Source organism: Acanthisitta chloris, unplaced genomic scaffold (assembly GCF_000695815.1).
Source record: "Acanthisitta chloris isolate BGI_N310 unplaced genomic scaffold, ASM69581v1 scaffold252, whole genome shotgun sequence".
Taxonomy (NCBI): Eukaryota; Metazoa; Chordata; class Aves; order Passeriformes; family Acanthisittidae; genus Acanthisitta; species Acanthisitta chloris.
The window spans coordinates 662-12,631 of record NW_008660795.1 but is presented as its reverse complement, the minus strand read 5'-3'; the positions used below and the strand labels follow the sequence as shown (position 1 = coordinate 12,631).

At 41.0% G+C, this 11,970-nt stretch overlaps 1 protein-coding gene across 1 annotated transcript in view; it reads right to left on the bottom strand.

The window, feature by feature from the left end:
* Positions 1 to 11,910, bottom strand: part of KLHL14 (kelch-like family member 14) — a gene marked incomplete at its 5' end in the record, with an annotated part of 18,128 nt that extends 6,218 nt beyond the window's left edge. Inside the window, 3 exons of the mRNA XM_009069931.1 lie at positions 104 to 294; positions 7,211 to 7,289; positions 11,801 to 11,910. Coding sequence (XP_009068179.1) covers positions 104 to 294; positions 7,211 to 7,289; positions 11,801 to 11,910 — 380 coding nt within the window. The remainder of the gene's footprint in view (positions 1 to 103; positions 295 to 7,210; positions 7,290 to 11,800) is intronic.
* Positions 11,911 to 11,970: the final 60 nt, after the last annotated feature.

Below are 11,970 nucleotides of genomic sequence, written 5' to 3'. Positions count from 1 at the left end.
CAGGAATTGAGCTCTCTGGTTTTGGGTTCTGGATTTAGGTTTTTTTATAGTGGTTTTGGGTTGGGATTTTTGTTATGTAGCAGGAATTACACAAGACACTGGCCTGAAATATATATCTTGCCATTGTGAACGGCTCCTGCATGAGCTGCCAAAGGTTGTGGTAATGAAGACACGTAACGCCACTCATTTGTCTCCAGATTGTAGCACTCAACGCTGGACAAGTAGCCAGTTTCATTTCTTCCACCGATTACATACAAGTTCTTGTCAAGGCGGCAGGCATAGAAACTGGCTCTCCTGGAGGACAAGGCAGAATGAAACAAAACAAGGCAACAACAAACCAATTAGCCATGTCAACCATTCTTTTTTCCCCTTCTCCATTGGCTCTCTGAACTAGGAGAGTTGCTCCTTCAAATGCTACTTCAGAGAGTGTCCGGAAGCTTCACATGTTTACAGCTACCCTAGACTGTGGCTTGCTTTACTAACCAAATACACATTCCACATCAAATAAATACTTCATTTTTGGTGTCAAAACAATTAGGGACACATAAAGCTGGTAGAAAATACTCCTTTTTCAAAGCTGTTTGTCACTTTTTCACACCCATGAAAGATAAAAAGGTGCTCATTAATGTTTGGGGCATTACCTTGTAAGGGATATAACAACTTGGTAAGACAAAGTGAAAAATGAGGTAGATAATGTAACAATAATAAATTATCTTGACATTCACTTTCTTTATGGTCCTTCAAGGGTCATTGTTCCCAATTTACTAAGAGAACCACATCATCAAAATTTTTCTTCAATTATCATTTTTTTCTTCTTTCTGCAGTAATGCAAATAGAACAACTTTCCTTATGCTAGCTAGCTACAGCACAACATTTCTGCCCTTTAACTCGTAAGAGGTCTGTCTCCATCTAGCTAACTCTGAGAAAAGTTTTAGCCACCTGTCTGCTTTCATGTGCAACTCAGGTGTGCAGGAAAAGAATTGTTTCTGACCAGGACTGCTAGGCACATATTAGTCTTCCTTGTGCCTCAAAAATTATCAGTGTTTGTTGCTGAAGTAAAGAGTGAGAAGTAGACAATTTTGAGAGACCCTGTTTGGTGTAATCCACTTTCAGAGAAAGCTCCCTGGATCATTCAGCAGCAGGAAGGTTTGCTAGAGTACAGACCTTTAATTTTAAGCTGCAATATTGTAAGAAAGAAATTTGCAAAAGAGCACAGCTGAGCTAGGATGAAGAACTGTACAAAACACTGAATGACAAGAATTGTCAGTCCCCAGCATAAAATTTTATCCTGGGTGAAATCAGAGCAATATGGAAGCCCAGAGACAAGCAGGCACGGCAAGGTATAGCTCTGACAGCTCCTGCAAAGCTGGAGTGTGGCTGCAGCTGGCCAAATCTTGCTCCATGGCAGATACAGTGTGCTCTGGCTCCTGCCCAGGGACCTGAATTTGAATCTGGGAACAGTGGCATATTAGACTCCTGAATAGTGCAGCAAATCTTGGGGGCTTGATGGTCACCAGCACCATCAGGAATTTGAACCTGAAGACCGCTGCAAAGCTTTTGAGATGAACAGATGTCCACGTACAGAGCACAACCACCTCAAGCTTTGGTATGTTCCAACTCCTCCCCAGGCTTCCTGGTAGTCATCCCATGACCAGACAGGTAAGTTAGCAAAGTCTGGTGTGCCCTGTCTCTAACCTGCCATCTAGCCAGACACAAATTCAGGAGCATTTGCTTCAGTGAAGGCAAGGAATAAGATCTGTCTCCTTAACCCAGCCACTTATTTTCACAAGATTTGTAGCATCCTTCAACGTTTTGGAGAAATTTCCTCTTTGTTAAAAGTGTCTGAGACTGGCTGGTGGTTTACAACTTGGAAGGCGGTTTACAGCTCTGTCAGGCAGACACCAAGATACAGCCACGGAAACAGCAGAGCTGCCTGGGCATTCAGGGAGCAGATCTGATGCAATGCTGCCTGTTTCTGGCTTTACCTTTTGGATTTGGTGCACATCTGACAGGGATCCTCACCAGCCAGGGCCACTGAGCACCTCCTGTCTACTTCCTTGCTTTCACCTTGCCTGCACGTGGGCAATTTGGACAGTATGGGACAGCAACCCTTACTGAGTGGGGTGGCAACTCCACCACAAGGACAAGACTACTGAAAAAAATCTCGTGCAAATAGGAGGACAGGAATACTGCTAAGTGCCTGCAGCTCTCAAGTGATGAATTAAATAAGACCATTTAATTTATCTGTCAATGGGCAGATAGAAGCTGATGGCATATATTGCTCCGCATGGTCGGGCAGCAAATTGTGCATCTATGTTTTTAGCCTGATTTTCTATGGAAACAAAGCTTATTTGATTACACTGTACATATACCCATGTCTGCCTGACTGTTGTCTCCTCAACAAAAACCTGCTGGCTGATTTGACTCTAATTTGACAGAGGGTATAGGTGTTACAGGCAATCAAGTGCCTATAAGCTTTCTGAGAATTATGTGATGGGCCAGAAGCAAGACAGCCCACAGCAGCCCCAAAAGTAGGAAAAGCTGCAGAGGTCACCTCATGTTAGACATGAGAGACCCTGCATGAGCAGGCACACATTGTCCAACTCTCCTGTGTCCAGCAGCTGTAAGGCACAGACCCCCAGGGTGCCTGTCAGTGCTCACACATCCACTCATCTGTCCCTGTGCACCTTCTCTGATGAACCCATTAACAAACTGCTCCCAGCATGTTTGCTTTTTAGTTCAGGTTTAATAAACAAAGGTAGGTACAACTTGCAGGTATTATTCTCTTAACTAGGATTTCACTGACATTACTCTGCATGTGTACTCCTGATTTCATCCACACAGTGTCACTATAAGGAGCAAAAATGAAAGCATCAGCACACTTCACTCTTCTGCTTGGATGTGAACATTCACTCAGTAGCTCCTGTCACAAATATTTTAAGCTTTTGGGTTTTTTTTTTTTAATTTTCCAATGATATAGTGTGTAAGGGCATGCTGTCAAGTGATGACTTTTAAACTGCTGTAAAATATGATTCAGATTAAACTATATTACAGCAATCTTTGCATGACAACTTTCCCCACAAAACTGGGAAGACACTATCCATTCTAATTAGATAACTGGAATGCACCTCAGGATCTGAATATGGACAAGATGACAATTATTTTGTGAGTTTCTTCAGGACTTGCAAGTATTCAATGTTCACTGGTCTCTGAAATGCTTCTCCTTCACACCCCTTCACTCAGTCATCAACCCAACCAAATTCTTTCAAGTATACACACATAAAAGGTAAGATTTTCTTTCTGATTTTCACAGATGCTGAATTTATGCCCTGAAACACCAAATACGCCCACCAGTGTGAGGTTTAAAATTACCAGTGTATTACTGACCATCGACATATCTGGACCTGATTTCAGAGTCACTTAGTGTATGCTTTGCTTTTTAAAAAACAAATAATCTTAATAGGGGTTAACATTACTATTATTAATGTCAAAGACTAAATAAAATGTGAAATTGTTTTATTTCATTTTCTGTGCCTTCTTTTCTCAGTTCACTCAGCCTCAGACAATACACTGACCTGCTCACTTCTCATTTCCACTTATGCTTCTTCAGAACCTGGGCTTTTTGCTGGTCTTTAAACAAAACCTTTTAAATCACAATAGAAGAAAACCCAAGATGTTTTAAATGTCATTTTGTACCGCATACCTTGAACAGCTCTGTGCTGAGCTGGCAAGATGCAACAGTTCTGACTGAGGTGTCCAGCTGAGGCTCACACCACAAGTCCAGACAGAACTGCTACAAAGACTGCTCCTTCGACAGACATCCTAGTCTAACTGAACTGCTCTCCGAAAAGCATCCTGTTGTTATGGAATCATCAGGCAGATGTGTATTTCCAAAGCTTATGAGTCATTTGCTGATTCTCCTAACAACAAATTCCTGAAAATAGTGCATACTTTTCAAAAGCATATATTTTTGAGATGTTCTTCAAAAAAACTTGGCTTTAAAGAAAATACACTGACTACACTGACTTCATAATGGGATTAGACTTTCTTTATAGCTCATACAGTAAAATCAATCAGATATGGATTTTAGCATAGGAGATAAAAGTTTACTTATCAAATATTTCATATAGATTTTTGACTTGAGAATATACTGCCTGTGAATGAGACCCACATTTACCTGGCAGTCATTTCAAAGGAGCTATTATAGTCTATCCAGCCAATTATTCTCAGACTAAAATTCCTAAGTAGGTTTTGACTTGATGGACCATAATGACTCACAAAAACCCATTAAACAGTCTGTCTTGTCAATGGTGCCTGCATTATGCCAGCAGAGACAGGGCATGACCCTGTACTCCTAGGGGGGAAAATAGCCTGTTGACTTTAATGGGAACTTTATCTGACTAAAGGAGCTGGGAAAAGAAATTGCATAAAAGCTCTCTCTTGTTTGTATGATTTTCTGAAAAATGCGCCAGCCCCTACCTGTGAAGTCTGCAACAACTCTGAGGAAGTCATTAGGGAAGAGCAAATAAACCATCAAAAACATTTTAGAAACTGATTTGAAAATCCCTGTTTTGTAACAACAGCTCAAATGCTTAGGAAACTTTAAAGAAAAGCAATGGGCAAACCTATGAGTTATGTATCCAGAACAAAAGGCATGACAATTAATGTTGTCATAGTAAAGCCCCTTGCAGAAGGAACTATTTATGAGTGGACTATTCATTTAAATAACACTGTAAGGAGCTGAGATGCTAATACATTACAATTACCAGGCAGCTGCTAAGCAATTGCAATGCACAGCTGAGTTTCTGACTCTTGGCTGAAGGCAGTAGCTTCCGCCAGAGCACAAGGCAAGTCATGTTCCTCACGATTTTCTAGCGAAACACAACTGGCCAATGTGCAGGTCGAAAAACTCCTACTGCCTCCTCTCTCCAACCCACAACTACCTACTTCTGCCTTCTGAGCTTTGTCAGCCAAATGTACCTAACTGCACAGACAGGCACACATGGCCCCCAGGAATTTTGCTTGCTGATACCCAGAGGGTCTAATTAGGACAGAGATTAGGCTCCACTGAAGAGCTTCAGGCTCCATACAAACACTAGTCAGTCTCCTGGTTCACTGAGGATGACCTGCATGGTGATGCACAATGTGACGTTTGCCTCCTGTCTCTCCCGTGACAACACCTAAGTCTGGGGAGCTGAGCAAGAGGTGTCCCTCTGTTTTAACATAAACAGTCACAGTTCTGAGGTTACTCCACAGTGCTGGCAAGAGTGAGGGAGAAGGCTGGATGCCTTCGAAGCAGGGCCACCACTGTTGGACTAGCTCGATTAGCATCTAAAAGAAAAAGGAATTTTAGTAAAGATTTTTAAAATAAAGGATGACATTATTAATAAAGCCAGAGACTACAATGAACTGTGATACTCTTTTTTATCTCTATTTTTATGGCTAATTTTATCAGTGTGCTCAGCTCCAACAGGGTTACCTGCTCAGATCTGCTCTACTTGCACTTTTCCATGCACTGGTACAAAGCAGTATTTTTTGGTGAAAAATATCACACATGGGTTTGCATATGGACTTAGGTCCATCAAGCTGAATCCTAAACAACGGTCCTTCAGAAGTTCTGCAGACTGACATTTTACCTCTGGAAATTTGAAAAGACAGCCATACTTCCATGCATCCTATAATACACACCTTGAATCACAAGGCTGCACTGAATTAAATATATTTATGACTGCCAGACACCTGAATACAGTGGACTGTCAACAAAAAACCAGAGCTATAATACTGACAGCACATGGAATAAGGAAAGCATCTTAGGGAGACATTGTGAGATCTTTTGTACGTGGGATCCATGAGAAGATGGGTGTTGAACTGAAGCAAGGACACTGAATGTTTTTTCATGCAATGTTGTGTGCTGGTTTGGCTGGCATAGTGTTAACTTTCTTCACAGTGGCTAGTATGGGGCTATGTTTTGGATTTGTGCTGAACACAGGGTTGATAATACGGAGATATTTGTGTTATTGCTGAGCAGAACTTACACAGAGCCAAAGCCTTTTCTGCTTTCCGTAGTGCCACGCTGGCAAGGAAGTTGGGGATGCATGGGAACTTGGGAAATAACACAGCTGGGACAAGTGACTGAAGTTGACCAAAGGGATATGCCATACCATATAACATCATGCTCAGTATATAAAGTGAGAGGAAGAAGGGGGAAAAGGGGGACGTTTGGAGTGATGGCGTTTGTCTTCCCAAGGAACCACTATGTGTGATGGGGCCCTGCTGTCCTGGAGATGGCTGAACACCTGCCTGCCCATGGGAAGCAGGGAATTAATTCCATGTTTTGCTTTGCTTGTGTGCATGGCTTTTGCTTTCTCTATTAAACTGTCTTTATCTCAGCCAACAAGTTTTCTAGGTTTTACTCGTCTGATTCTCTCCTCCATCCCACTGGTGGGGGTGTGAGTGAGAGGCTGCGTGGTGCTTGATTGCTTGCTGGGGTTAAACCACGACACATTGTAATTTTGGATCTTCTGCCTTTGAGATTCTTCCTATGAAACATGCATTATTTAGTTCAGATTTGGGGGACTTTTTTCCTGACAGGGTAGGAATTGGGATCCACAGTTAAGTTTACGTCATCTTTACGGGTCATTGCTCATGTCCACATGCACCTCTGCTCTTTGGTACACAGCAAGATTAAAACATGCACTACTCTAATATGCATTAGCTGACAGCAACTTCACTCAAAGACCACCTAGGATTAAGAGTCCTCTGACAAGTGGAGACATGTTCAGGAAAGCTTTTCATGGCTGGTGTGGTGAAACAGGATGGAGTCAACATGTGAACGTTTCGGCTCCCTGTAAGATATCTGACTATAATTACTGCTTATTTACTGCAAACTCATCGTAACACTTCAGTCAGGGAACATGACAGGACACTATGGAGACTTCAGAAAAATCCTTCAGACCGTACTCAGGCAACCAGTAATTGCATAAAGTCCATGGCTATTTTGCATGAGTTAGCACTGCAGGATTTGGCATCTGGAGTTCTGAATTTGGAAAGTTTTAAAAAATTAGGAGACATATTGGACACAACTGCTTGCTGCAGTTTTATCTGTGTTTTCAGTGCTTCTGAAGGCCTCTTTACTCTCAGAACCAAGCCAAACCTCAGCTGCTTCTAGGATGAGAAAACAGAAATTGAAAAACACATAGCAGGTTTTTACCTCTCTTGCATGGGTGGAAGTTGTATCCAGCTGTTAAACCTGGGATCGTATCGGCTAACAAAGTTTGTACTGTGTTTCCCTGTAAAGATAGATTATTTTGACACTCAGGTGTTTGTTTCATGTATTTAACATCATGATTGTAATATATATTACATATACTTCACAAGTTGACAGCTTTTATGAAGGGTTCCCCCTTTTACAACAATGTATGATTACACTATGTGTACAGTAATAATTCAACAAATGGGGCACTGAAAGGTTTGAATTAGCAGCCGCTAGCAGTAAAAGCATATAGAGATTATTCTTGCTCTCTGTAATAAGATATTGAAAATGTGTATTTACATTTACGTATACATGCTGCGGTACTTTCACAGCCACAATAAATCACAGCACTAAACAAAATTACTGCCCAAAAGAGGGCATTCCCATGGTATTTTTATGACTAGAGTATTTTGTGTCAGGCAAAAAAAATCAAAGGGAGAACATGTGCTTTTCTTTCTCCTCACATCATCACTATGTAGAACATGGCAAAAAAACCCTTGTGCAAATAACCAGGAGCTGCATAAGCCATCAGCATGGGGTATGCAGTGTTTGCACTAGATGGTTTATTCTACCATGTACTTTCACTGTAAGTTAGAAGGAATTACAGATGTGCATCGAAGGGGGAATACAGTCTTAAGAGTTTTACTACAAGTGTGTTAGCTAAAATATGAAACATGAGCAACATACACCAGCTAACTAGCTTCTCCCTGCTGTCATGGCCAAGAACTGTGTTCATGTCTTCACGATATTAAGATTTCACCTTATTTTACATGCAGATTGACATCAAAGCAAGAAAACTGAAGCAAGAGAGTGCATGGCAATTTCCTGTAACACCTGAGACTTCAACAGATGAGCATTTCAGAAACAGAAACCTTTGTTTATGTATATGTCACTAAAAAATTGAATTAGAGGCTTCACAGGCCATCAGAATAACCCAGCTGCATATGTCACAGTTCTATAAATGGTCACTGGGTATTCTACAAGGTGAATATTTTTGCATCAGAAAAGCATCTGCAGGATTGGCTTGCTTTGCCTGTTTCATTCCACACTTAGTTCAGCATGTGTAAATTAGACCATCAAGACTGCAGAGAAGAGTAACAATACACCTAGAATTTGTATCCGCAATAATTTAAGATCATGTTCTACAAGAAAGCAGAGAATGAAACCATGCTGACCACTCTGGAATCAAACTCATTACCTCACTATGTTATAAGCATGTTCTGTGTGAGAGGGGTAAAGCAGAAGACTGATGAGTAATTCAGCATTTCCCTTCAAATCCAGTGTGGTGCCTAATGAGGACTATGCTGAGCACCCCTCAAACACGTCTCAAGACATAGGGTGAGATCCCCATACTCTAAGGCAACTGGTCATTCTGCTGCTGGGTTTAGTGAGGTGAGGCTTTGCTCTTAGTCCCTATCTGAATTCCTTTAGTCTATACAGACAATGTAGAAAAAGAGGCATTGAGAGCGATTGCTTCAATAAGCAGTAAAACAGCAACATCAGGCATCTAACTGGCTCCAGGTTTCACTGTTCAGGATATTTATTAATCTATTTGTATTTCAAAAGGCAGGATTTCAAAATACTGCAAGTATTGATTGTAAGTTTGGACTTCTAGTAGGAGGTTTTAATGCTGCCATATTCATCACATCTTTCCGAGTTCCTGCAGACTTCAGTGGTCATTCGTTATACAACAGCTTTTTCATTGTTGTCGTACAAATCTATGATTTTGGGACCTTGGCCGCCTAATGTAATATGTCATATGCATATTGACTACAAATATCACATATGTAGAACATTGTATAGCACAGGGAAGAAAGAGAAGGGTTTAGTCAGCCTAGAGTGGGAATAGAGGATCCAAATCTGTTAGTTTCACAGGAAGTGAGATGAAATCACTTGAACAGGCACAGAGAAGAGCTACAATGGTAGACAGGGGGAACAGAAAGTTTACCTTATGTTAGGAGACAAAGAACTTGGCCTGTTGCACCTAGGAAAACAAAAGCTGAAAGGGGATAGGAGGGCTGTCTGTAATACCTCAGAGGAACAGATCTCCAGAAAGGGAAAAACCATTAAGCTAAAGGCCAGCTTTGGCATGAGAACAAGGTGATTTAGACAATCAAAGAATACATTTTACTGGACATTAGAATAAGGCTCCTAGTCATTTAAAGCAATTGGATTCTGTAACCTTTCCAACAGGAAAAGCTTTCCAACAGGAGTAGTGGGGGCTGAAAATCCAACTGCTTTTCAAACGTAGCTTAGAAAATTTACAAAATGGGACTATATGATGCTTGTGATGGCAGGAAAAGGCCTTGATGAACTGCTTAAGCTGCCTGGTGTAACTGATTTTACTCCAGTTTAATTCTGGACTTCAGTTTGAAAGAGAATTGTATCTATTTTTTTTGCCTTGCTCAAAAGTCAGGAGGTTACACATGTTAGGAAGCACCTGTCACAACACAGAACCTGTGACAGGTCATCAGAAATCTGGATTAGCAGATCAGAACAATGGGACAAAAGGAGCTAGATACTCTGCTCCACTCTCTACAGGAAGGTCTCTGCAGCCTTGCTAAAAGGTGAAGTGCTCTGAAGGTTATGAAGGTTGGTCTTAAATCCATGCCTATTTTCTGCACCCTGCTTTCATCAGCGTTTATACTCATGCAGGTATCCCTTGTGACTGGAAAGGCATAGCCATAGGAGGATGTGAAAAACTGAGAAAAATGTCTCCTATGCTTTCTGCGTTGTCAGAAGTCCAGGAGCACATATGAGACATGAGCACTCCCTGGAGCACACACAGCCTCAAGAATCAGGCAGTATGATGGCTACAGCAATGCATGGTGCTCTTTCAATTGCTACCATCTCAAGGATAATTCTTTACACTGGAAAAAACACCTAGAACATTCTCATTCAAAGCAAAGGCCTTGTAATGCCTTAGCAAGACAGTTCCATCTAGGTCCATCTGAAGCCCCTTCTGTGCTATGAGGACAGCAGACAAGGACCTTTACATAAATTCAAGTGGCTACATGCAAGCTGTTCCCCTGTAGATGCACATTTAGAGGAAAGTGGTCCAAGAAAGAGCTAGCCCAGCAGTAGCACAGGATGTAGTTTATGATTTCAGGTCCACTTCTTGTGACAAGTAAGATCCATTTCTCTCCAGCTAAATTCATTAAGAGATCAGTAGAGCAATGATCCTACCCCTTCTATTGCTATCTTCTCTACAGAAAAATTCCCAGCGCTGATTTTCACAGAACAAGAAAGTTGTTAGATGTCTTCAGCAACCTCTTCAGCTCAAGAGTTGATCTAGGCAATCTTAGGCCTAAGGTACAATTCATCTCACAAACAATTGTGCTTGACTCCTATCTCAGACACAGGACATGTACCCCTTCTAACATCCTGCCATCACCTTGTGGCATCTTTAAAATGTGAGCAATTCTACTTTTCCTTTACCCTTCATGTGACATGGTCATTTAATTATAAACTGTCTGGAACAAGGTCTGCCTCTTACTATCCATATGCCTACCATCAAGCACAACAGGGACCCTCAGTGGTTGGATGTGGCCAACGATCCTAAAAATAATTGTCCTTAATGATACCACACTGTCTCCTGTTTAATACAAAGGAGATTTAACAATAGAATTAAAGGGCTCTCCTCCTAAGTTGTTTAGTGATATTCTTAACTACACTGGAAACATGCTTACAGGGTGGACTGGATTGTTTGTCTCAGGTTTTAGGAAGCGAACAGATGTAACAATTTTCTATAATTTGGTTTAGTGCAGATGCTGAAATGGGGCATTCACAATAAAATATATGCAGTATATGTAATTTCAGCTGGATCCTCTGGTGTTTTAAAGTAAAAATGTGTACCTGCAAGCTGTTTTATGGTTTCTCAGTCATAATTATCTCTGTTACACAGACTGCTACAACTAGAACTCTTTCTTCGTGTGCAAGCTTTTTAACAATGTCTTGACAATTTTGTGAATTTTTCAAGGCATGGTATTCTCCTTTTGCTTTGCTCAGAAGCCTGTTAAATTGTTTAATTTCTCTTTGCGGTAAATTTATGAAGTAATCAAATCAAAGAAGGTAGCAGCAGATAATCTATATGAGAAGCTCTTGCACAAGGCTGAGAAAAGGACCAGTTTAAGAATCTTAGAGTCTAGATAATTAACACATTAACAACTTGAGCTGCAAGTATCTTGTTTGACAATAGAAAAGAAGCATTCATCTACTGCAATTGCATTATTGTATTATGACTGGAAGGAGACTGGAAATGAAGGTTAAAATTCTTAACAGCTGCTGCCTGGTGCATACACTTGAAAGAGTCTGTTCTGCTGCCTGTGGCATTTCTCAAGGGATGTGGGAGCTGATGAATAACGGAGATGCTAATGCTGAAGTACCTGATATTTATTACATCAATATCTAAAAGTAGCCTTTACTGGGTTCAACATTTAGACTGAGAGTCCTCAAAATCCCTTGCTAATGACTACATCAGCTGACCTGACACACAGACTGACACAGGAAGGCAGATGCTGCCTTTTCCTTTTAGTATTCTATACATACCATTAGGGTTCCATTGGTCTTCTCCTCCCAGCACGAACAAGAAGTTTTCCACTTCCACAACGCAGTGATGGGCACTGTTATATGGCATAACTGCAAGCAGAGCAAGAATTCTTTGTCAGCTCAGAGTACTTATTTCACCAAGTATTTCCCAAGGTACAAAATTCAGTACT